The sequence below is a fragment of the Myxocyprinus asiaticus genome, chromosome 10 (genome assembly GCF_019703515.2).
Source record: "Myxocyprinus asiaticus isolate MX2 ecotype Aquarium Trade chromosome 10, UBuf_Myxa_2, whole genome shotgun sequence".
NCBI classification, from domain to species: domain Eukaryota; kingdom Metazoa; phylum Chordata; class Actinopteri; order Cypriniformes; family Catostomidae; genus Myxocyprinus; species Myxocyprinus asiaticus.
Genome location: NC_059353.1, coordinates 35,635,092 through 35,658,682, shown reverse-complemented (window position 1 = coordinate 35,658,682; position 23,591 = coordinate 35,635,092). Strand labels below are relative to the sequence as shown.

At 35.9% G+C, this 23,591-nt stretch overlaps 1 protein-coding gene across 4 annotated transcripts in view; it reads left to right on the top strand.

Annotated features, from left to right (window-relative positions):
• Nucleotides 1-23,591, top strand: part of ncam2 (neural cell adhesion molecule 2) — a 377,130-nt gene that overhangs the window by 341,060 nt on the left and 12,479 nt on the right. The window contains exon 16 of one of the 4 annotated variants that reach the window (XM_051709409.1): nt 9,295-12,360. The exons of the other annotated variants lie outside the window; for them this stretch is intronic. Within the exon in view, the coding sequence (XP_051565369.1) occupies nt 9,295-9,410 (116 nt within the window). The 3' untranslated portion in view covers nt 9,411-12,360. Of the gene's footprint in view, nt 1-9,294; nt 12,361-23,591 lie in introns of those variants that run through there. 4 annotated transcript variants of the gene reach the window in all.

Sequence of the window (23,591 nt, the reverse complement as noted above, 5' to 3'; positions counted from 1 at the left end):
TATTTGTGTTATTTGCTTAATTTGCTCAATGCAACTTCGATTCTTGAATTCAAGCAGATGGAGTTCTACATATCTGGGTCCTATAAAATGAAAATGTGAAGACAGAAACTAATAATAAAAGTGATATTGTTAATATATTTTACATTTGCCTCTTTGAACATTTTAATTTATTCATTAATTATTTATTTTTTATAGTTTTAACAGTGGTATTTGTAACGAGACCAAAGTAAGCACATGGAAGCATGGATCTTCTTCACTACCATGGTTAGATGTGACATGATTTCTATAAAACAAACTATAGCATTTTTCTAATTATAAACAGTAAACACTAAACACATGTAAAAATGTATAAATATTTATAAGTTATAACAAAAATTAATTATATTCCCTCACTCTTCTAATGTAGCCTATGAAAAATTTAATAGAGCTGAAGTAGTGATATGATAATATTTAATATCAATCTATTTCTGTCTAAAGTACAGTTAGAGTTACTATAGTAAATTCAAAGGTGGTGATGTAGAATTTGGTGTTGAATTCAAATGGTTTCCACTTCTCGCACCTTGCTTCTCACTGATTCTCGCAAAGCTGCAAGTTTAAGAGCTCGAGCTTTAAGAGCTTTGCGCTCATGCTGCTCTGTCCATAGAGCTGTATCCATCTACAGAGTCATACAGGAGCTTTAGCGGAGGTTGTGCCTCCGCCTGTATATTTGACGCTGCTAAACCAGATACTTCAGATGCATCGCTAGACTTCAAAATCAGATGAACTGTGGTACAAATGCATACCAACCCGTATAATTGAGAACCAACTGATGTACACTACCGGCCAAAGGTTTTGAAACACTTACTCATTCTTTATTAGAATTTTTTTTCACATTTAGAATAATAGTAAAGTCATCAAAACTATGGAATAACATAAATGGAACTTTGGGAATTATGTTGTGACTAAACAAAATCCAAAATAAATCAAAACTGTGTTATTTTAGCATCTTCAAAGTAGTCACCCTTTGCCTAGAATTTGCAGACATGTACTCTTGACATTTTCTCAACCAACTTCTTGAGGTATCACCCTGGGATGCTTTTTAAACAGTATTGAAGGAGTTCCCATCTATGTTGGGCACTTATTGGCTGCTTTTCTTTATTATTTGGTCCAAGTCATACATTTCAAAAATGTTTCTTTTTATTTTTTTATTTTTTTATTAAATTTTAGTTTTATAATAAAATAAATTAATATGGTGGCACAATTATATTTTTGTCTACAAAACTAATTTCAAACATTTAAGCATATGCCTTGAGATCAAAAGATTTTTAAGATCATGAGAAACATTTCAGTCAAGTGTTTCAAAACTTTTGACTGGTAGTGTACGTCAAGTCTAGATATATGTTTTAATGCAAAGAGGAACCTGAAGATAGATTTGATTATTATGACTGATAAACACCTCCATTTGTAACCTAACGCCCCCCACTCTACTAATTTGCTCTCAGCGCCGCCTGGCATCCTTTCAATGCCCCTGTTGAGAACCCCTGCAGTAGCACATCTTTTACTTGTTTACATTTTTTTTTTTTTATACCCATACACTCATGTAAATGTTTAATACTCAACAGATTTTTACAAAATTATTAATTCTTCAGCATTCACTATTCTACATTTATCACAAGAACAGGCAACAGCACAGAAAACAAAGCCACATTGTGCATGCTTAGTGGTCTATAAAATAAATAACTATTCAAAATCAACAAATCTTTACACAAAAAAAAGTTGTTCTCTGAATAAATAAATTAATAAACCAACCAATCTACCCTTTAATCTAGAAAGTAGGCCTATGTTCAGTTGCACCAATTAGGCTAAGTGTGTTCTGTGGTGTTGGGAGCAGGATCATTCTCTTGCTTTTAAATTAAAATTAGATGAACAGTTGAACTTTCAAATCTGATCTTGTAAAGGCCCTGGACTATTGTATTGAAATGACAATCAGTTGGCCTGCCTACAATTACCAGTGAATTTTGTGTCCCATGAGTAAGAATCGATAATTTACTAGGCTATATCTTAAAGCTTTTGCTAATCAGTATGAGCATGTAAACAGTGGACAAATCATATATTTGCAAATTTTCTTGTGATGGATGACAGGTCGGCTAACGTTTCTGATATCCAAATATGATTGACTATTAACCATGTAATGCATATTTATTTGTTAATTTGCCTGACAAAGGAACTAGCCTACCGGAGTTCACTTGTTTTTCATTGACGGCAACGTCACAACGCTATTTTACGCCAACACCATACTAGCTTGCTTGTTTTTAAGCTTAATGGAGGGATATTGCCTAAGTTAGGCTGGCTGTATTGAGATGTTTTAATAGTGGTTTAATTTCACAACAGTGACAAACAATGCCGAGCTTAGGGCAAACACTATCGTTACCTGGCTGTCACCAATGAAGGCAGGTCAGGGAGACGTGGATGCTGCTCCGCAGGGTGCTCGAATTGCATGCGTTTACTGGTGGCTGTGACAAGGGAAGTCGAAGAGGGAGGGGCAGGGGCTTGTGTGGCCTCGCAGAATTAGAGCTCAAATGAAGTTGTCGGGCATTACAACACGCTTTTAACTGAGAATTGATGCCATTAGCCAAATTTAAAAACTAAAATAGAAAATTATAAAAATAAATAGAAAAAAAATATGTCTTTCAGAAAGGGCACTTAACTAGTCAAAGGCCAAAAGAGCAAGTGCTTGAGCACCACCTGGGGGTCTATCTGTGCACGTGTGTGCTTATGAGGATAATATAGCCGTTCAACAGCAAGTAGTAGTTATTTTGTATTTTATTTAATAAAAGTGTTAAAAAATGATTGAAAATTAGTAGAATTGAGAGTTTAGTGTGTCTTTTGGTTTTGTTACTGACTGGTTGTATGACGAAATGCATTCAAGGTCATGCATTAACAATGGATTTTTAAAACACTCTATTACAAACAAAATATTACAAAAATGATATTGATTCATGATCCATTTACACAGTAAACCATAAACTGTGTAATAGTATGACCCCGTCTAGGGTGAGTATGCAGCATAAGGTGGTTGTATGGAGGATTACAGATTAGTCAGACATGACTTTGCTGCTCTCTGAGCGAGACTCAAACATTCTGAAATGTTAGACTACCACACTCCACTGGTCCGAACAGACACATGACCATTTCATTAACCTGTTAACATTAATGAATAAAAACCTAAGAAATCACATACCCAAACTGTGAATCCTGTGGACTACAGGCACAATTGTGGTCTTTTTAGAAAGATGACGTGCTTTTAGAAGAATCATTTTAACAGAGTTTCAGGGTCTCAAGAGGTCATCTGTGGTGATAATGAATTCAGGAAAAATTCAACAACCAGTCAGAGGTTTTAAATAGCCAGTTGGGGACTCTGATTGGCCTTTGCAGTAGCTACATCAAGGATAGTTTACTGGACACATAGCAAAGTGGATCACCACTGAGGAAGGTGACTAAGGGCATCAGCCACAGAAGAAATAAGCAGAACAGATCCACAGCAGTGTAGATGCTTTTTAAATGGAGTACAATTGTGAGGGTAAACACATTTGGAGCTTGGTCGATTGCATGTCAACTTTCATTACTTCAGTGTTTGTGTACGGAATCTCAGGAAGGAGACAGCTTTCTCTTTCCAACCATAAATGAGGTAGAACTTCTTTTGTTATCATTTTAAAGTATTGCTAAAATTACAGGCACCTCATCCATTGCAAAAAAAAAAAAAAAAAAAATCTGTTCCACTTAGCTTATGTTCAAACTAATAGCCAAGAGACATTATGTAAGTGTTTTTAGTTACCTCAAAAAAGTGTTTTCCACCTGATGGGAGAGTTGATTTAACTGTGAGCACATTTTGATGTACTGTGAAATGCAAAGAGAAGAAAATTTAAAGAGAGCTTTCATTCTGACGTAGGATTCACATTATGATTGCCTGGTATTACAGTATGATTGCCATGCAGATGGGCTCGTAAATAAATATATGTCATGTAACATAAATTATCACCATGGTAAGATTTGTAAATATGCATCATTCTGATACGCTTGTTACAGTTGTATGTCCTCGCAGATGTACCCCACCAATTTGCCATTTAGATGTAATCTGCTAAAGAGCCTTGTACATTATCAGACCTTTTGTTTTAATAAATATATTTTAAATCTATTTGATGTATTGATCTGCAGATTTGGTTTTAGTAGAACATTTGCTCATATACATGTAAAAACTAGAATGTCAACAATTTATTGTTAACATTCTGATTAGAAGTAAAATATACAAATGTAACAGTAAGTTGTGGGCACGGTCTTTCTTTTCGATCAATTCAAGCACTCAAATTAACGTATTTTATGTTGTAACTTCCATATATTTGCTACTGTTTGACCTTGGATTTTGTCATTCAGTGGATAGACACTTGGATCAGTGTATATACTGTATATACTGTAAACATGGCCTGATGGTCTCAAAGATCCTTGATTTGAGTGTGAGCAGTCCTGAGTTTAAACCCACACTAGTAATTTTACTAATAGCTTTAGTTATCCAAACAAAATTGCAGCTGTATATCAGTGGATGTAAATCAGGATTTGTTTGCATGCTATTTACCGTAAATAATGGCTATGCATAAGAGAACCTTTTAGAAAACCATCTATGTGATTCAGAGAATGCTGGAGGTTTGTTTTTCTTCTGTTAACAGATGATACCTATAACCAAAATGCTGATCCGAAGGCTCATTCATATTTATGAGGAAAGCTCTACCTGATTTGTTAGGGTTAGGTTTAGTGGTTGGGTTATAGTTTCTCTTACTAATCAGGTAGTGCTTTCCTGATGAATATTACTGAATTGTTCAATCAGTTATCGCTTTATTCATGAATATAAATGACTCTTCCCCAGCCATCCTATGTTTTCAGAAACTCGCCAGTGGGTGCGGAGCCTTATGGCTCTGTACTGAAAGTGCGAAATGGCTCAAATGTACTTTGATTAAGATGGCACTTTTGCTACAGTAACCTTCAATATATGCAAAGTGGCCTTCAAATATAACTTCAAATATAGTAGTGCTATGCATATTCATTTAAAAAGGTACACTTTTAGCTGTTACAGCTCGACATACGCCTGTTGTTGCGCATTTCTAATAAAAAGATGCTTACGAGGAGATTAGGGCTGAAACGATTAGTCGACATTATCGACAATTACTTTTAGTTGTCGAATAGTTGTTTGATCTCATTTAACATAACATGAGATCACATTAAACTCTAATGATGACGCACGAGAGCAACACTGCAGGAAGAATTACACAGCTCACAGTCCAGATGCACTCTAAACAGTTTCCGGTGATTTAAGTCACTGAAATAAGGCCATATAACACATACTAAACATTTGTTCACAAGACTTTTGAGAACTGGATCTTGTATCCTAGAGTTTTTGCTACAAAATGATGTGAAAACCATCCTGATCACTCATTCATACAAAACAATATAGTCATTTAACTTTTGTAAGACACTTTTAGTGTTAGAAAGGCCATATGCGAGGAGGCATGGATGATCATGAATATTGATGTGATTCACACCTGAGGAGACAAAGACCCCTCCCCTGGGCCTATCAATGAGGAATGTGACTGAGAGAGAATGAATGTGAGGAGACTTAATGATTGAATGTTTGTAGCTTATTCACAAAATCAAGTTTAAGTTAAGAAAGTAATCTGACTATACATTTTCTTTACATAAAGATTTAAAAAATGTAGACCTACACTACCGTTTAAAAGTTTTAGATCGGTAAGATTTTGTAATGTTTTTAAAAGAAGTCTCTTCTGCTCATCATGTCTGCATTTATTTGATCCAAAATACAGCAAAAACAGTGATATTGTGAAATATTTTTACAAATAAAAATAACTATTTTCTATTTGAATATATTGTAAAATGCATAAACACTAGTTATAATATAATCTAAACATTCATATTATTTATAGATCATATTATATATTCTATTTATATCATACAGCATACAATTTAAATACCTGCTTTAACAGAAACAACGTTTAAATGTAACTAAAACTTGCCTATTAGGACATATTTCAAATTTCAATACTCTGAATACTGGCTGGCAAGTCTGGAAATAGGCCAACTAATAAAATATGTACGTTTATATAAAATAGCATGTCAACTAATGTAAGTAAAGACTTACTCGTGCGAAATTGTATCCTCGGCTGGATCAAGTCGCTCTTCAAAATGCAAACGTTCATTGTCAGAATCCCGCTCTTCTTCTGAGGAAAATGTGAACTCTTCATCACTATCCAGGACCATATGTAGAGCTTCCTCACCTGTGTAGCGTGCCATCTTCCAAACGCGCAGGAAAGTGAATGAATCTGATGATGAACTTGATGCTTTTTAAGGCATTGTTCGGGGTGTTTACGATTTGCATTGATCGCCTCAGCACATTATCGTATAAATAGCGCCCTCTGTGCGTGGGTGGGATCACATTAACGATAATTCGCTGAGCCAGGAGAAACTGTACATCTCTTTAGTTTCATACAGATTACATTGCAGGAGAATATTTGTTTTAAATTTGAATTATTTTCTTTAAAAGTAGACATTTTAAGCTTTCTTTAGACAAATGTTTCATGTTTGTCTGATAAGTATTCGCTGAGTTTCAGTTCATTTTTGTGACATGTTTCAGAAAGATGCTCGTGGAGACAGAGACGGCTGAAAGCGCACCCTGTTTATTTCCTTTATTTTACAAAAGCATAATGTTTTGTTGTTATTGTGAGTGTACACACATAAAAGTAGACCCTTTATAGTGTTTAATGATGTCTTACACTTATCTGTATGCCCAAAATTGATGGAGTATTTTAAGTTGTTTTTCTGTTATGAGGAAAAAACCCAGCAGGATGCGCTGGCGCGTCCGTCGACCCCTGAGGGTTAAACGTTAAATAATATGGAAGCAGATCATGTAAATAAATACAAACTCCGAAACTTGCATTTCTCTGTGCAGTCTGCACCTATTCTATGAGTTGCGCAAATGTCCCGACCTATGGGGGAGAGATTGAAACTGCACCCGGTTGATGCACACTCTGTCGCAGGGACTCTCATCCCTCGAGCGTGCACTTGCTGCAGCTAGATTATAACGTGATGGCTCGTGACTTATTGAATCATAATATATGTCACTGTGCATTTCTTATCGTGAAGAAAATTGGCAATACACAGCTTTATTAATATGAGAGAGTTTGTTTTTTTGTGAGTTAAAGATGGATTGAAGTGAACAGAAAGGTGAGAGAGGGTAGTCTTCGCCCCATTATACACTGCAACAAAATACATTTTTGATTTGTTTTTGTTTTGGCTTGTTGTCCAATATAAATATCTAAAACTCCTTTAAAACAACATACATTTTCTTCAGCAGCTACACTGCAGAAGAAAAAACTGTTATCTGAGAATGTTGAATATAATATTAAAAATACAAATATTTTAAAATATCTAAAAATCCTTTAAAAAATATGCATTCACCTGAGAAGCAGCATATAAGATATTTAGACTTGCTTTTAGAGAATAGATCTTGAATATAAGTATATCTTGTCTTTACTGCACTCGCAGAAGTATAACCAAGTGAAAAAAATGCATATTAAATATAAAATATATATTTAAGATACATTCTCTTAAAGCAAGTCTAAATATCTTTTATGTTGCTTCTCAAGTAAATGTATCTTGTTTTGAGGATTTGTAGACTATTTTAAATGGAAAACAAGACAAAAACACTTGATAACAGTAGGATTTTTTTGCAGTGAATTTCTTTACTGAATTAAACTTAAAGTATTTATTTCCTTGAATTCAGTGAATGTCATTTAGAGGTATTTTTTAAGGATGATTTTGTCCTCTTTATTGTTAGTAAGCTCGTTTAATACAACATTTTAAGTCAGGGCACAAGCTGAATAATCGGTTAAGAGCTAATGATTAATCATTGCAATAATCGCAGAATAGTCGAATAATTGTTCTAAATATCGTTAGATTAATAGATTATCAAAATAATCATTAGTTGTAGCCCTAGAGTAATGGTTGATGTATAACGTAATGATTGATGTTTATTCGATCCGATCCTTTGACATACTCATAATTTCCCCTCATAGTTTTCCTCTCATAAGTTTATACGTTTCCATGGCAACCTATAGGACACCATGCACAGCCTAGTTGGCTATCTAATGCATGATGACATGAAGCTACATTGAATTTTTTATTGCATATAACTAGCTAAAACCCATTACATTGTAACGTCACAACGGATGATGTCACGACTAGTCAAATTCAACTCGACTAATAGGCTCGACTAATTAAAAATTAGTAGTCATTCAACCCATTATGTAAATGTTGGTTCTTTCAGTGAAAAAGGGTCTTCACTGAACCTAAAGTGCTGCGAAGAAGCATTAAAAAACTCTATTCACCACTGTTAATGACCAAAAAATATTTTGTTTTATTGTTAGTTTAGTTTAGTTTTTTTGTTTTTTCTACTTTCCATTCGTAACCAAAAAGTAACCCATTTGTGGGCCAAAAGGGCTGTGCTGAAAAAAGATATGATATTGATAGATTATATTTAAATTCTATCCGGACATGCCCAATTAATATGTCTGTGTGTATATTCAGTATCTGTGTTTGTGTGTAACGTGACAGTGCTGCTCCTCGGCAGCTTGGATTTACACTGTTAATCAGGTGTCATTTGTATATTCTCTCCCACCTCTTTCTCATCCTTTTCTCCCCCTCTCCACCTGCACCCTTCCATCCCCACTGGCCCACGCTCTTATTTGTAATTCTATTGCGTTTCGTCTCCGTTGTTTCACTCTAAACAATCCTGCTCTCCAATTCCCACCTAATGAATTATGCAATGCATTCTGGGCCACAACGCAAATCGCTGGGCTTTTTGTTTTGCAATGGACTGCCACTAAACTTCCGTATCTGTGCGCCTGTAAATGCCCCCTGATCTTTTCAATCACAACAAACCTACTTTACATGGATACTGGTTTGGACGGCTTGCTCATTCCTTATAATTGTTTCATTATCCCATGCATCTACATTACTCTCACATTCACCCCTGTTTATTTTTTGAACCAAAATAAATTGTTTATCTAATTTTCTCTCCTTCACATATCTTTTTCATTTCATCTCTGCTTTTCATTGTGAATAAACTGACATTGTGACCTTCCATGAATGTAATCATTACTGCCCTAATCCTGCACCCTTTGCTGGCTCTGCACACCTACTGTATGTCTTTCCCTCTTCCCTCCCACTCCCTCCCCTTCCATCTCATTGCAGATCAGTGTTGCGAGCCCCCTCCAACTGGATGTGGACATCCCACCGTGCAGCCCATCCATACAGGGACTGTCTTCGGAGCTGCTCTGTCACTATTGCTGTGCTTGTGTCTGTGTTGACATTATTCCATCTTCACCTTGCCTGGAATTAGCCCAAAAGACTGAGCCAGGAACTTCCCCCTGTTCCTGTTTCCCCCATCAATGGGCTTCATGCAGTGGGTGCAGCTCTTTGACATCCCACTCTGACGGTGTTCCTGAAATCCATGTGACAGTGACCGAGCCCCTGTGCTTCAGGGCTGATCTCTCCTGTTTCACTGTGTGACATCATATCCAGCACTCCTCCATGCAAAAACTAGCCTGCTTTTTTGTCCAAAAGGTTTTGCACATTTTTGAAAACACTAATCTCTTTCACTAATAATTGCTTTCAAGTGTTCTTATTCTTACGTATGTGCGCAGAAATTTCAGCATATTTTTGCCAGATATACAACAGGTGCAAACACACATACATTTGTTCTTACCCTCATTCTAATGTTAATGAATCTTTGGTATTCTAAATTAGGAAGAGTGTGCCCGCAGTTGGTAATTATCACAATACATGCCCAAACCATCTCCACATAAGGGCTTTCCACACAACATCACCTGGACAGCCAATAAAAAAAACGTATCCTCGCACTCTAAAGATGCATTTCTCCCACTTTAATGTGTCTTTAACTGCTATGCACTAACATTAAAATACATACGACACAGTGAACGTATTGTGTAACTACATGTTGTTCTGCAAAATTCTTGCAAGATTCACATTTGCTGCTACTGAGGTTGAGGTACGGGTAGGTTTAGGGGTGGGGTAAGGATTTAGATTAGAGTTAGGTTTTAGGGTACAGATTGGGGTAGGTTTAGGTTCAGGATTAGGGGTAAGGGTAAAAGTGTAACTACGGATGTAATTAAATGCAGGTACTTTAAATTTAAGTATAGTACATTGCAACAACACATACAGTGTGTACATAATAAGTATATTGCATCAAATGCTTAAGTACATAGTAGTTAAAGACACCTAATATAAAGTGGGTCTGATGCACTTTTGCCTAAGAGCATGCATTAGACCCTCAGTTTTATGCTTAATGAGCTCATTTTTGCTGGTGTGTACAAAGACACAGTAAACCGTCTTTGTGTATCCACAGGCTCTTTTGTTTTGGTCTATTGTGATTATGGGAAATGTCAGTAGCATCGCTTGAGAGAATGCTTTTAATGATGATGCTTATACATGCACAAAGAGATATACAACACAGCACTCATTAAATGGAGTCAAGTAGGATTTCAAATTGATGTGACTTTTAAACACTGGTATCATAAATCAAATGGTAATACTGTACTTCCTGTTGCCTGTTATGTGAGAAAAATAAAACATGGTTTCTTCCTCCCACGGAATGAAAATATAATGCACATTAATTTTCATTCATTGGGTCCACCTCTGGCAGAGGACTCTTCACTTTATTTTATTTGCAGTATTGATGAGAGAAAAACTGTATCCATCCACAGTTTGTGAAGAAGAATATTTGTGTAGATTTTTGTTGAATGTTGCTGCCAAGAAGGAGGTGTTGTATATGAATACAGTGAATTAAGCTAACAGTCATTTGTTATACATGTCATTGTACAGGACTAAAATCCCCTGAATTGTATTTTAACCTGTAAGGTAGTGAGAATGGACACCCTTCTGTGTTTTACAGAATGCTACAGTATTAAAATCTGATAATGCAGATTTCATGAAGATACATTTTAAATTATGTAGTCCGATGTTTCCCAAACCTGCTCCTGGAGGCGCCCCAACACTGCACATTTTGGATGTTTCCCTAATCAATCACACCTATTTATGCACATACTGTAAATGACCAAGCAAAGTCATATTAAGCAGTGGAAAACTTTACCCAAGTTGCCGAGTTGTACCGTTGGACTGGGTGTGTCAACATTAAAGAAAGCGTAAAGCAATTCTGCAGTGTATGGCAGTGCATGATTTTACAAACTCATTTAAATTTCAGTGCTGTATTTCAATAATATTAAGGTATTGTATACTATAGAGTATATACAATATATTTTCATAAACTAATTTAAAGCTCACCCTTCGCAGTTTGCTTTATGCAGATTCATTATTTGTTAGTTTTGTAAAAGAGTGTTGTGATGCAGGAGGTACAAAAGAAAATAAGAAGCTTTTGCCATTGTTCGTTGTTCATTTGTTTTGGCTTCTTTTGTATTTTGTTTCCAACTTTTGTTTCATGACATGGTAATAATGAACACCCAAATTAGACGTTGGAACTTTCCACATAGCATCAGACCTGAAATAGGTGTCAGATAACTGAGACATCCAAAATGTGTTCTGTTAGGGGGGCCTCAAGGAACAGGGTTGGGGAAAACTGTTGTAGTCTAAATAAGTGGAGCTTATTTATTTTTTGTTGTCTGAATAGTATATTTTGAGATCCATGAAATGTGAACTACAAAAGTATAGGTTGTGCTGTGCTGATGCTACATGAACATGTTTGAATCAATCTATCAAATACAAGTTCATGTTAACATCAGTGTAGGGTCTTTGTCAGAATTTCAAAATAAACTAGCTTACTCTGATACAATAACTACAGCCTCTGAGCACCTATTCTTAATACAAAGTATGACTTATCCTTGAGTTTTGTACCAATAAACCAATTTACATAGGACATAAAAGAATAAGATAATTTGGTTTCAGGTCATCAAATACAAAATCATTAGATTAACTAAATCACTATACTATGCAATACTTTAAGAAGCTAGGATGTAATTATTGACCAGTAAAGCAATAATCAAGAAAAGATAAACATTGGTTAAAGAAACCTTTAGCAATATCGAGAGCTATTTAGCAGGCTTGGTAATGAAAGGTGCTTATTTTTCACTGAAACTATTAAAATGTTAGTTTTAAAGTTTACTGAGTGATCTGAACTTTATAGTGTATAAAAGTATATAGAACAACATCGGACTTGCATATTCTTATGTTTGGAAATTTCAATAAGCACCATCCCTGTCAACTGTTATTCACACAAAATACCAATTAAAGCACTTTTCATGTTTTTTTTTTCTTTCTTTCTTTCTTCTAGAGAAAAAGGTGTTAAGCTTGCAGCAAAGGATGCAGATGTAACACACACATCCCTTTAGTGTGGGTTTTTTGAATTGGTTAAAAGAGAAACATTTTCAAAATCAGCTGCACAGAATAACAAACTATTATTATCTCATACTGCTTTACAGTTTTGAGTTTTAAATTGTATATTTCTATGTGAATATTTGGAAAAAATATGAGAGGTTTTAATATCCTCACGACATACCTGACCTTATTAAGACAATCACCAATTTCTGACTCCATACTACCCCTATTATCAAAATTTTATCTAAAAATAGACAGAGGCTATTTGCACTAAGTGCAAATAGTGTTAGATACTATTTGCACCACTAATTAAAAATTAACATATATACAGTACAGGGACATCACTTCAGAATATTTATTGTGTTTATTTAGAGTCCCACAGACAACCCCTACCCCTAAACCTAACCCTAACTTTCCCTTACAAAAAATTACCATGGTTTTAATACAATAACCATAGTATCTATGTATTGTATAGTATACAATTAGTAATATATTTTAAATAGTAATAAAAACTGTATTTTGTAGTAAAATCATATTTACCACAAAATTAAACATGATTACTATATTAACACCATATTACTGTAGTAACACAATAAGTTTATTGCCTTAAAACTATGGCTTCTGCCAAAAAAATATGGTAAGTACAATATTGCTATAGTAAATCCATGGTTAATTTTACCCGGATCAGACCTTTCTCTCAACTCCCTGACCTTCACCATGAACAAATCACTGCAAGGAAATCAAGCTTTACATTAATTTTATTTATTATTATACAGTTGTGCTCAAAAGTTTGCACACCCTGGCAGAAATTGTGAAATTTTGGCATTGATTTTGAAAATTTGACTGATCATGCAAAATCATTTTATTTAAGGATAGTGATCATATGAAGCCATTTATCATCACATAGTTGTTTGGCTCCTTTTTAAATCATAATGATAACAGAAATCACCCATATGGCCCTGATCAAAAGTTTACATACCCTTGAATGTTTGGCCTTGTTACAGACAAAAATAGAGCTTTATGGTCACAACCATAAGCACTATGTTTGGAGAGGGGTCAACAAGGCCTATAGTGAAAAGAATATCATCCCCACTGTGAAGCATGGTGGTGGCTCACTGATGTTTTGGGGGTGTGTGAGCTCTAAAGGCATGGGGAATCTTGTGAAAATTGATGGCAAGATGTATGCAGCATGTTATCAGAAAATACCTGCAGACAGTTTGCATTCTTCTGCACGAAAGCTGCGCATGGGATGCACTTGGACTTTCCTGAACGATAATGACCCTAAGCACAAGGCCAAGTTGACCCTCCAGTGGTTACAGCATAAAAAGGTGAAGGTTCTTGAGTGGCCATCACAGTCTCCTGACCTTAATATCATCGAGCCATTCTTGGGAGATCTCAAACATGCAGTTCATGCAAGACGACCAAAGACTTTGCATGAGCTGGAGGCATTTTGCCAAGACGAATGGGCAGCTATACCACCTGCAAGAATTTGGGGCCTCATAGACAACTATTACAAAAGACTGCACGCTGTCATTGATGCTAAAGGGGGCAATACACAGTATTAAGAACTAAGGGTAAGCAGACTTTTGAACAGGGGTCATTTCATTTCATTTTTCTTTTTTTTTTCTTTTTTTTTTTTTTTTACCATGATTTGTTTTATGATTGTGCCATTCTGTTATAACCTACAGTTGAATATGAATCCCATAAGAAATAAAAGAAATGTGTTTTGCCTGCTCACTCATGTTTTTTAAAAAAAATGGTACATATATTACTAATTCTCCATGGGTATGCAAACTTTTGAGCACAACTGTAAGTAGTATTAAAGTAAATATCAAGAGTGGAGACAGAAAAACAGGATGGGGAAAAGTGGGACAAAATGGGGAATCAAACCCGGGTCGTCCGCATGGAAAAAGCACATCCATACCGTCTAAACACACTACGCAATCACAACAAAACTTGGGGATGCAGTTTGTCTTTAATTTCTGTTTTTCCACCAGATGGAGTGCAAATATCCATGCTGTGTGGCAGGTACTACTTACACCTAGTTCAAACAGTCAATCAGTTAAAATATATATTAGAATCTTGTCGATGGAGACAATTAATCGTAATCATCTCTATTTGCTACCCCCTCCATTCTCTCATTACACCTTAATAGAACGTTGCATTTCATTTATGAGCATGTCAAAAAACCTCAATATTGTTCTTGTTAAAAGAGAGCTAGACCATTAGGGCCTTTATTTCCTAATGTGGCATGGCTTCTTATAAGATTAGAATGGCTATTTGTTGACGACTCCTGCTGGAAAAGATTCCAGCAAATGAAAATGGACCTGTTGTTTTACTGCTGTCCATTACAGCTGATCATACGGTTCATAAATAAGCTTTTTTTCAGCAAGGGAAATAAGCTAAATATACCCAGCTTGCCAGAGTAGCAATTCACAGAGTAGCCATTAATTCTAAAGTCAGGTGTAAGAAGTCATAAATCAGAGAAGGTATCAGAAATTTATTTACAGAATACAAGCAACAATGTGCCTCTAAAACTGCAAAGATAATACAGCAACATTGCACAGATGGTGATCTTTCTGTATTGTATGCAGTCATCGTATGCATCCTGAAGAGGCTGAGTATAAATGATAAATTTGACATGCTTCTCTGGTCTGTTTTGGCTAAATCTGATTCCGAAGTTATATGAAAAACATTCTAAATGTTTTTCCAAAAGAACTGTGATATTTGTTGTAGGCATGATTTACCTTCAAAATGATTGGGCTGTTTTGTTTATTGACATTATTTCGCATATTGTGTTGCGGCGTACATCCATTCATTCTTTCTTTGTGTTGTTGGGATTTTGAGGAGAGTGTGTATGATTTCGTATGGACATACATCAATCACTATATCAGTGTGTTACTGAATGATAATAAACTGCAAAAAGTCATGAAGACAAAGAAAGTGCGAACAAAACCGGCGCACTGTTTCTCCCAGATGCAGTTGAGATTTAATCTAAGCACAAGCATAACATTTCAAGCAAAATTATCAGTTGTTTTAGTGGAGTACCTGTGTTAGTTCAGCTTCAAATGTGTGTGCTTGTCATCTTGTCACCCTGCATGTTCAAATCAGACAGACACACTGAGGAAGACCTGTGAAGTTCTCATCCTTGGGTATGTAATTGCTTTTTCAAGTTTTCTAATCGGACGGTTATTTCCTTTTAAATCCGCACTTAAGTTTAAACGTTTGTTCAGCACTGGCGTGTGATTGACTGGTGAGAGGTGGTGTTTTGCTGCTCTCCAGGACCCATCAGGATGCTGTTTTAAACCTCAAATGTGATGTGGTATTTGACTACCTCTGTATGTGTTTTTGTGATCCAATCACAAAACATTTTGCACTGTTTACATCTATATTTAGCGCTGACCATTTGCGATTGGATCATCCAAAACGCGTCTTATTACCAGCTGTAAACAGGGTCAAAAATGACTGCAGCCAGAGCTAGGGAATGTTGTAGAACAACATTCGGCAAAAGTCCCACCCACATTCGTTTCCCCAGTAAGACCCCCAGGAAAAAGGTGTATAGAACAGATAGTTCTGACTCTGAAATCTGATTGAATGAGCCATGTTGCTATGAAAACACGATACTTGGTGGAAGAAACTTTTGTCCCAATTATTTCTAGCAATAAATGTAACTTTATTTTTGACATTGGTGTCTTTGGTCATGCTGCTGTTGCCACCATTTAAAAAAAACAAAAAAAAACAATAAACCAATGGAGTCTGTGCATAACTGACAAAGGTAAGGGGTGTTCTTATGCATGACACAAAGAATTTCGATAAAAATTTTAGATCCTCAACTTGAATGTGAAAATTTTAAAGATAACAAATATTCATATGTTCATTATCACATAAACAAATCATGAAATGCAAACTGTATATGTTAGTTTTTCTGGATACATAACAGGTGTCAGAGGAAATTCTTCAACATGCTTGGAAATAATTGTAGTCTAATCTTCAACCTGTATGGAAATGTGGCATTAAATTGGTGCCACTTTACTCCCATTTTATTCGTTCTGACCCATCAGTCCAACCCCATTCAGCGCAAAGACATCTTTGCCACTGATAATGGCTATCCTGTTGGCAATCAGTCTATTAATCGTCTAACAGCCAGAGGGTCCCTTCTGCTCATGGAGCGTACAGTCTTAATGATCGTCAGAGTCTTTAAAACCATCATTATGAAGTCATGCTTCACTTGTGCCTTTTGCGTAGGTAGTTCAGGGGTTGCTGGGCCAGCATAGGTTGAGGGGAGAAGGAATCTCAAAACCTAGGACCTTTTCTCATAATTGCCAATGCTTTAAATTACCTCAAGACCCCAGAAGAAAATCATTCAGGCTGGACATATAGTGTTCTATGGGTTTTATGGGTTAATAAGAACAAAGGAGCGAATGGTCACCTGTCAGCTCAGTGTATCTACATAATATAACTGGGAAAGCTAAGATAGTGATTGCTGAGGTGGGCTAAGCAAGTTGTTCCCAACCAGAGGAATGCATACCCCAGGGGATACCTAAGCAGATTTTGCTTTTGCTTTGTTAGATCTATACAAATAAGAATTATGGTTTAAAAATACTAGGGGTGTCAATTGATTAAAACTACATATAAAGCTACTAATACATCTATTAATAGATTAAAATGATTATTCAAATGAAATGATTAAACTAATTGTGATTAATCTCAGGACTGTTTTCAGTTCATTTTAAAGGAAAGAGGAAAAAAAGGAATGTGTGTAATGTGTGCAAGTTTTATGAATTTGTGTGGACGACACTCGTAGATTATGTGCTGCTTGGTGAGTATGTTTTTCACCCACAGTAGCCTATTGATTATTTTTTGTTTAAAAGTGACCTTTATAATATTAATGATAATGCTACTGATGGGGATAATTTTAAAATAAAAAAATAAATAAATTGGGAAACATGCCTATGTGGTTACTTTGGCCATTTAGTAGCTTCTATAAAGCACTTTGGTAAAAAATAAAATAAAAAAATACATAAAAAAAAACATTTGCCAAAAACAAAATCTTAACTAGGAGGCTAATGACTACTGTGACAGAAAGGCAGTACTTAATGTTTTTCATAGCACATCAAATGCATTTGTCTCAAGGCAAAACAGATTGCAGAGCTATTCCTGATTTAAGGGTGTCATTTCCACAGTATTTATTATAATATGAAGCCTGCTCAGAACAGATTCATAGTCTGATTTGAATGAATTCCATGTTTAGTCCTCTTCCTGTCCAAAACCTTCCCAGTTTTCACCATTTATTGGCATTCATAGTGCAAAGATAAGTGTGTAAATGAATCATCACAACTTAGGCTGTGGGATATAATTCAGCTTTGAAAGAGTGCATTAACATGGTCTTTCTGTTGCCTGTGCTTCATTGTAGAAGTTTTCCAAACAAAGGTGTTTCCATACTAGAAGACCTTGAATCTGTTTAAGCCCTACTTTGTCATATATCAGCATGCCATTAAGCCCCACACATGATTATAAGCTTCATTACCCTGTCAATCATTTGCTGGGAGCCCACCCCAGACCACCCACAGAGTGTGGATGCAGTCCAGACACAATCAATTGAGCTTAAATTATTGCTGCTTATTTCCGAGTCTCAATCACTGCTCAGACCTAATTAATTGAGTGCGTTGAACTCCGATGCGGATGGATCATGTCCATTTGTGAAATTCAGGATAAGTGACATTAACAAGATGCTACATTGAGCTTCTAATGACGTTATAAATCATCAACAAGTCAGTTACAGGAGCCCGAGACAAAGTTCCCAGGAAGAGCAGATTGCCGAAAAACAGATAAATTGGCTGATAAGTAACAGTGGAGATGGCCTTGTGTTCCATGTGTCACAAGGAAAACCATAGGTCTTACTATAAATCTGAGGTCTTTGAGCATGTATCATAATGTAGTGTTGCATAGCGCCATTATAAAATGGTTAATAGACCCATTAGCATTGAACAACAACCAAAGTTCTGAAGTTTTGTTGAGGTGGATGTAAATATGATTATTTATAATTATTGTTATAAATCACATTGGCTACGTGCACACTGCAGCTAAATACGGTTGTCACTTCTCTTTTGAGTGCTTAGTACTAAGTAGTAGTAGGGACAACCGCATGCAACAAATAAATCTGTTTAGTTTGTATGAAACCAATCTAAACAACTAGTTGTTTCTACATTGATCTGTTTTGGTCACTGACAGTTCGTCTGAGATGATTCTCCTGGGGCCGGTTGCACCAGCTTTACGTAAGTTACAACTTAGCCTAGTTGTTGCATAAATTAATATTTATTCACCATTTATGCACTACTAAATATTTGAGCATTACACAATTAAACATAGCCTACATATAAACTAAATATTTTTGGAAGCCTCAGACCAGGAGTAACTGTTTGAATTACATCAGTAAGCTCATGTTTTGTGTGACAGACTTCAATCCTTTAGACATGACATTGATATTTACACTCGTTTACATTTACAAAAGAGAACATTATGTAAAAAATGTACTTCTTAGTGACTCATCAGAATGAAACCGATCTAACGGTGTACTTTCTGGTGTGTGTCACCTGGTGTCAAATTTCAACACACAAAATATATAGGATATTAAAATGAATAACTGTCCATTTTTCCAGCCTGTTGTATAAGTATTTATTTATTTCCCCTTATGCACTCATTGGTGCAGTCAAAATAACCTGGAGCTGAACACACTCAAAACAGTGTAGATAATTGTGGACTTTGTGAACACCCCAACACTGACCCCGCTCACCATTCTAAACAGCACTGTGGCAGCGGTGGAGTCATTCAGGTTCCTGGGCACTACCATCTCACAGAACCTGAAGTGGGACACCCACATTGACTCCATTGTGAAAAAGGTCCAGCAGAGGTTGTGCTTCCTTCACCAGCTGAGGAAGTTTAACCTGCCACAGGCGCTGCTGATACAGTTCTACTCAGCGGTCATTGAGTCTGTCCTCTGCACTTCAGTAACTGTCTGGTTTGGTGCAGCTACGAAATCGGACATCAGAAGACTAGAAAGGACAGTTCACAGTGCTGAGAGGACTATTGGTTGCCCCCTGCCCTCCCTTCAAGAACTGTACACTTCCAGAGTGAGGAAAAGGGCTGGAAAAATCACTCTGGACCCCACTCACCCAGCCCACTACCTTTTTGAAATGTTGCCTTCTGGACATGTGTGTGTGTGTGTGTGTGTGTGTGTGTGTGTGTGTAAGTGTATAAGTATATATAGAAATACACAATTTAAAATATATATATATATATATGCATCTCAATAAATTAGAATGTCGTGGAAAAGTTCATTTATTTCAGTAATTCAACTCAAATTGTGAAACTCGTGTATTAAATAAATTCAATGCACACAGACTGAAGTAGTTTAAGTCTTTGGTTCTTTTAATTGTGATGATTTTGGCTCACATTTAACAAAAACCCATCAATTCACTATCTCAAAAAATTAGAATATGGTGACATGCCAATCAACTAATCAACTCAAAACACCTGCAAATGTTTCCTGAGCCTTCAAAATGGTCTCTCAGTTTGGTTCACTAGGCTACACAATCATGGGGAAGACTGCTGATCTGACAGTTGTCCAGAGAACAATCATTGACACCCTTCACAAGGAGGGTAAGCCACAAACATTCATTGCCAAAGAAGCTGGCTGTTCACAGAGTGCTGTATCCAAGGATGTTAACAGAAAGTTGAGTGGAAGGAAAAAGTGTGGAAGAAAAAGATGCACAACCAACCGAGAGAACCGCAGCCTTATGATTGTCAAGCAAAATCGATTCAAGAATTTGGGTGAACTTCACAAGGAATGGACTGAGGCTGGGGTCAAGGCATCAAGAGCCACCACACACAGACATGTCAAGGAATTTGGCTACAGTTGTCGTATTCCTCTTGTTAAGCCACTCCTGAACCACAGACAACATCAGAGGCGTCTTACCTGGGCTAAGGAGAAGAAGAACTGGACTGTTGCTCAGTGTTCCAAAGTCCTCTTTTCAGATGAGAGCAAGTTTTGTATTTCATTTGGAAACTAAGGTCCTAGAGTCTGGAGGAAGGGTGGAGAAGCTCATAGCCCAAGTTGCTTGAAGTCCAGTGTTAAGTTTCCACAGTCTGTGATGATTTGGGGTGCAATGTCATCTGCTGGTGTTGGTCCATTGTGTTTTTTGAAAACCAAAGTCACTGCACCCATTTACCAAGAAATTTTGGAGCACTTCATGCTTCCTTCTGCTGACCAGCTTTTTAAAGATGCTGATTTCATTTTCCAGCAGGATTTGGCACCTGCCCACACTGCCAAAAGCACCAAAAGTTGGTTAAATGACCATGGTGTTGGTGTGCTTGACTGGCCAGCAAACTCACCAGACCTGAACCCCATAGAGAATCTATGGGGTATTGTCAAGAGGAAAATGAGAAACAAGAGACCAAAAAATGCAGATGAGCTGAAGGCCACTGTCAAAGAAACCTGGGCTTCCATACCACCTCAGCAGTGCCACAAACTGGTCACCTCCATGCCACGCCGAATTGAGGTAGTAATTAAAGCAAAAGGAGCCCCTACCAAGTATTGAGTACATATACAGTAAATGAACATACTTTCCAGAAGGCCAACAATTCACTAAAAATGTTTTTTTTTTTATTGGTCTTATGATGTATTCTAATTTTTTGAGATAGTGAATTGGTGGGTTTTTGTTAAATGTGAGCCAAAATCGTCACAATTAAAAGAACCAAAGACTTAAACTACTTCAGTCTGTGTGCATTGAATTTATTTAATACACGAGTTTCACAATTTGAATTGAATTACTGAAATAAATGAACTTTTCCACGACATTCTAATTTATTGAGATGCACCTGTATATATATATATATATATATATATATATATATATATATATATATATATATTTTTTTTTTTTTTTTTTTTAAATTGTGTATTTCTATATATACTTATATTTTCTATTCACTTTTTATTTTTATTCTATTTTTTATTGTTAACTCTGTCTTGTTTTTGTATTGTTGTGCACTGGAAGCTTCTGTCACCAAGACAAATTCCTTGTATGTGTAAGCATATTTGCCAATAAAGCTCATTCTAATTTTAGATACAGTTCCTGAATACTGTTATTTAAATAGGCTCAATATACTATTTATTAAATCAACTTTTATTACGTATCGTATGTCAATGGGGATATAATTTATTACAGCTAACAGTTATGTCAGGAAACAAGGTTGGAACATGAACAGTAACAAGATAAGACTAAAATGCACGGCTTTTTAACACTTCTGTGTTCAAATTTTGAAGGCTACTTTTTGGATCAGTACAGGTAAATATCATATTATGCGACTACGCGTTACTGTGCGGAGAGCTTATGACCTACTAGCTAAGTGTTGCCTTAAGAACAGGTGGTGCAACCAAATTAAGCACTGACTTAGTTACAAACTATTAGTTACTAAGTCCTTAGTGTGAACTTAACGTCCCAACTTAAGTCTGTTTGCTTTGTTTAAGAGGGGTTTAGGGCAGCAGTTTTCAAACTTTTGATGTCAAGGACCCCCAAATATGATGATCCCTTGTGTAAAGGCAGATATATATTTTCTTGTGTAAAGACCAGTATATAATGAAGGAAAATTTTAAGTGATATTATAAAGACGTCTGCAGTATATATTATTTTGTATTATGATAACAGTATAAACCTGAGGAGAAACATTTTCATATAAATTAAAATGTATTTCTAGTCTTTACAAAGTAGAGCAAAACAGTAATAATGTTAGATTCACAAAGTGGTGAATGTTTTTTTATTGTATTTATTTATATTTTTACATTTTGAACTCCTTTCTCTCCAGCAAGTTTATGATGGATAGATATAAACAAAACACAGCACCCTTGTTATTGTCAGTTTATTAAAAAATTGCTTGGTGATAGTGCATCTCCTGATGCTAATATTACTTTGGTCAAAAATAATAAACATCAAACAGGTATAGGTATTTTTGTCCATGTTTCTTGTTTACTGCCACGAGTTGCCAACATGTTGCTATGGTTATCACTGTGTCAACCATAAAAGGTTCAAGACAGACTTCTGTATTCAGTACACACACAAAATGATAATTTAGGGGATTCACTCCCTTTTTTAAATGCAGCTGCCACTCTTAAAACTTTTCAGTGTGGACTTGGCATTTGTAAATCTAAAAGGTACTGAATTGCTCAAATGACTCTTCAGTTTAGTATACCTGTCCTTCCTCCCATCTAACATGTGTCTTTTTCTCCCACTCTGATCTCCTCTCACCACATCCAGATAAAACCACATTTCCTGGGATGCTTTGCTAATGGCTGTGCCACATTCAACAGCATTTGTGATTGATGTGTTTAGGGCAACGCTATTGCCCAGAATGTTCCTTCAAAATGGATGTTTCTTTCTGAATGGCTTCCAGACAACCTCATTTCCCCATACAAAGTCTCAGCCATGGAAGTTGAAACAAAGTCACCAAAGTTGCATCACCTTAAAGTTCTTAATGCAAACTAAACCTGCATTGTTAAAAAGCAGCAAGTCGTCTTTCATGAATGCTTGAATTGGTTTTCTTTAAATGTCGCCATTTTACTCTTGATCATTTAAAATGTTCTGACAAACAAAGGATTTCGACAATCACAAAACATGGACTAAATTCAATTATTCAGGGCATCTATCTCAAAGAACAGAACTTTTGCTTTAAAGAGTTTTCCCATTAATTAGAGCCTTAGGTGGTTCTTTGTGTATTTATTGGTTCACCTAAAAGTGAGGTTTATAATTAATTTTATGCTTCCAATCTGAAGAAAGTGGATATTAGTAAATTAGGACTTATATTTAAGTATCCATTTAAGGCATGCTACTGTGTTCAGTCTGTTCTGGTATCCCTTATATGTAGTCTAAAATAATTATACTAAAAATGTCAATATTGATTATGATATTCACTATGTCCTTCAGCTTGCCCTTTCAATCAAATCTAATAGATGTGCAAACAATAAAACTAAAGTTCAGTGCTGCTAACATTATCCCCCATTTTCAGTATATTCTAAGTGCAATATACCCTGTTGAACAAAAACAGTTTAAAGGGATAGTTCACTCAAAAATGATAATTATCTCATC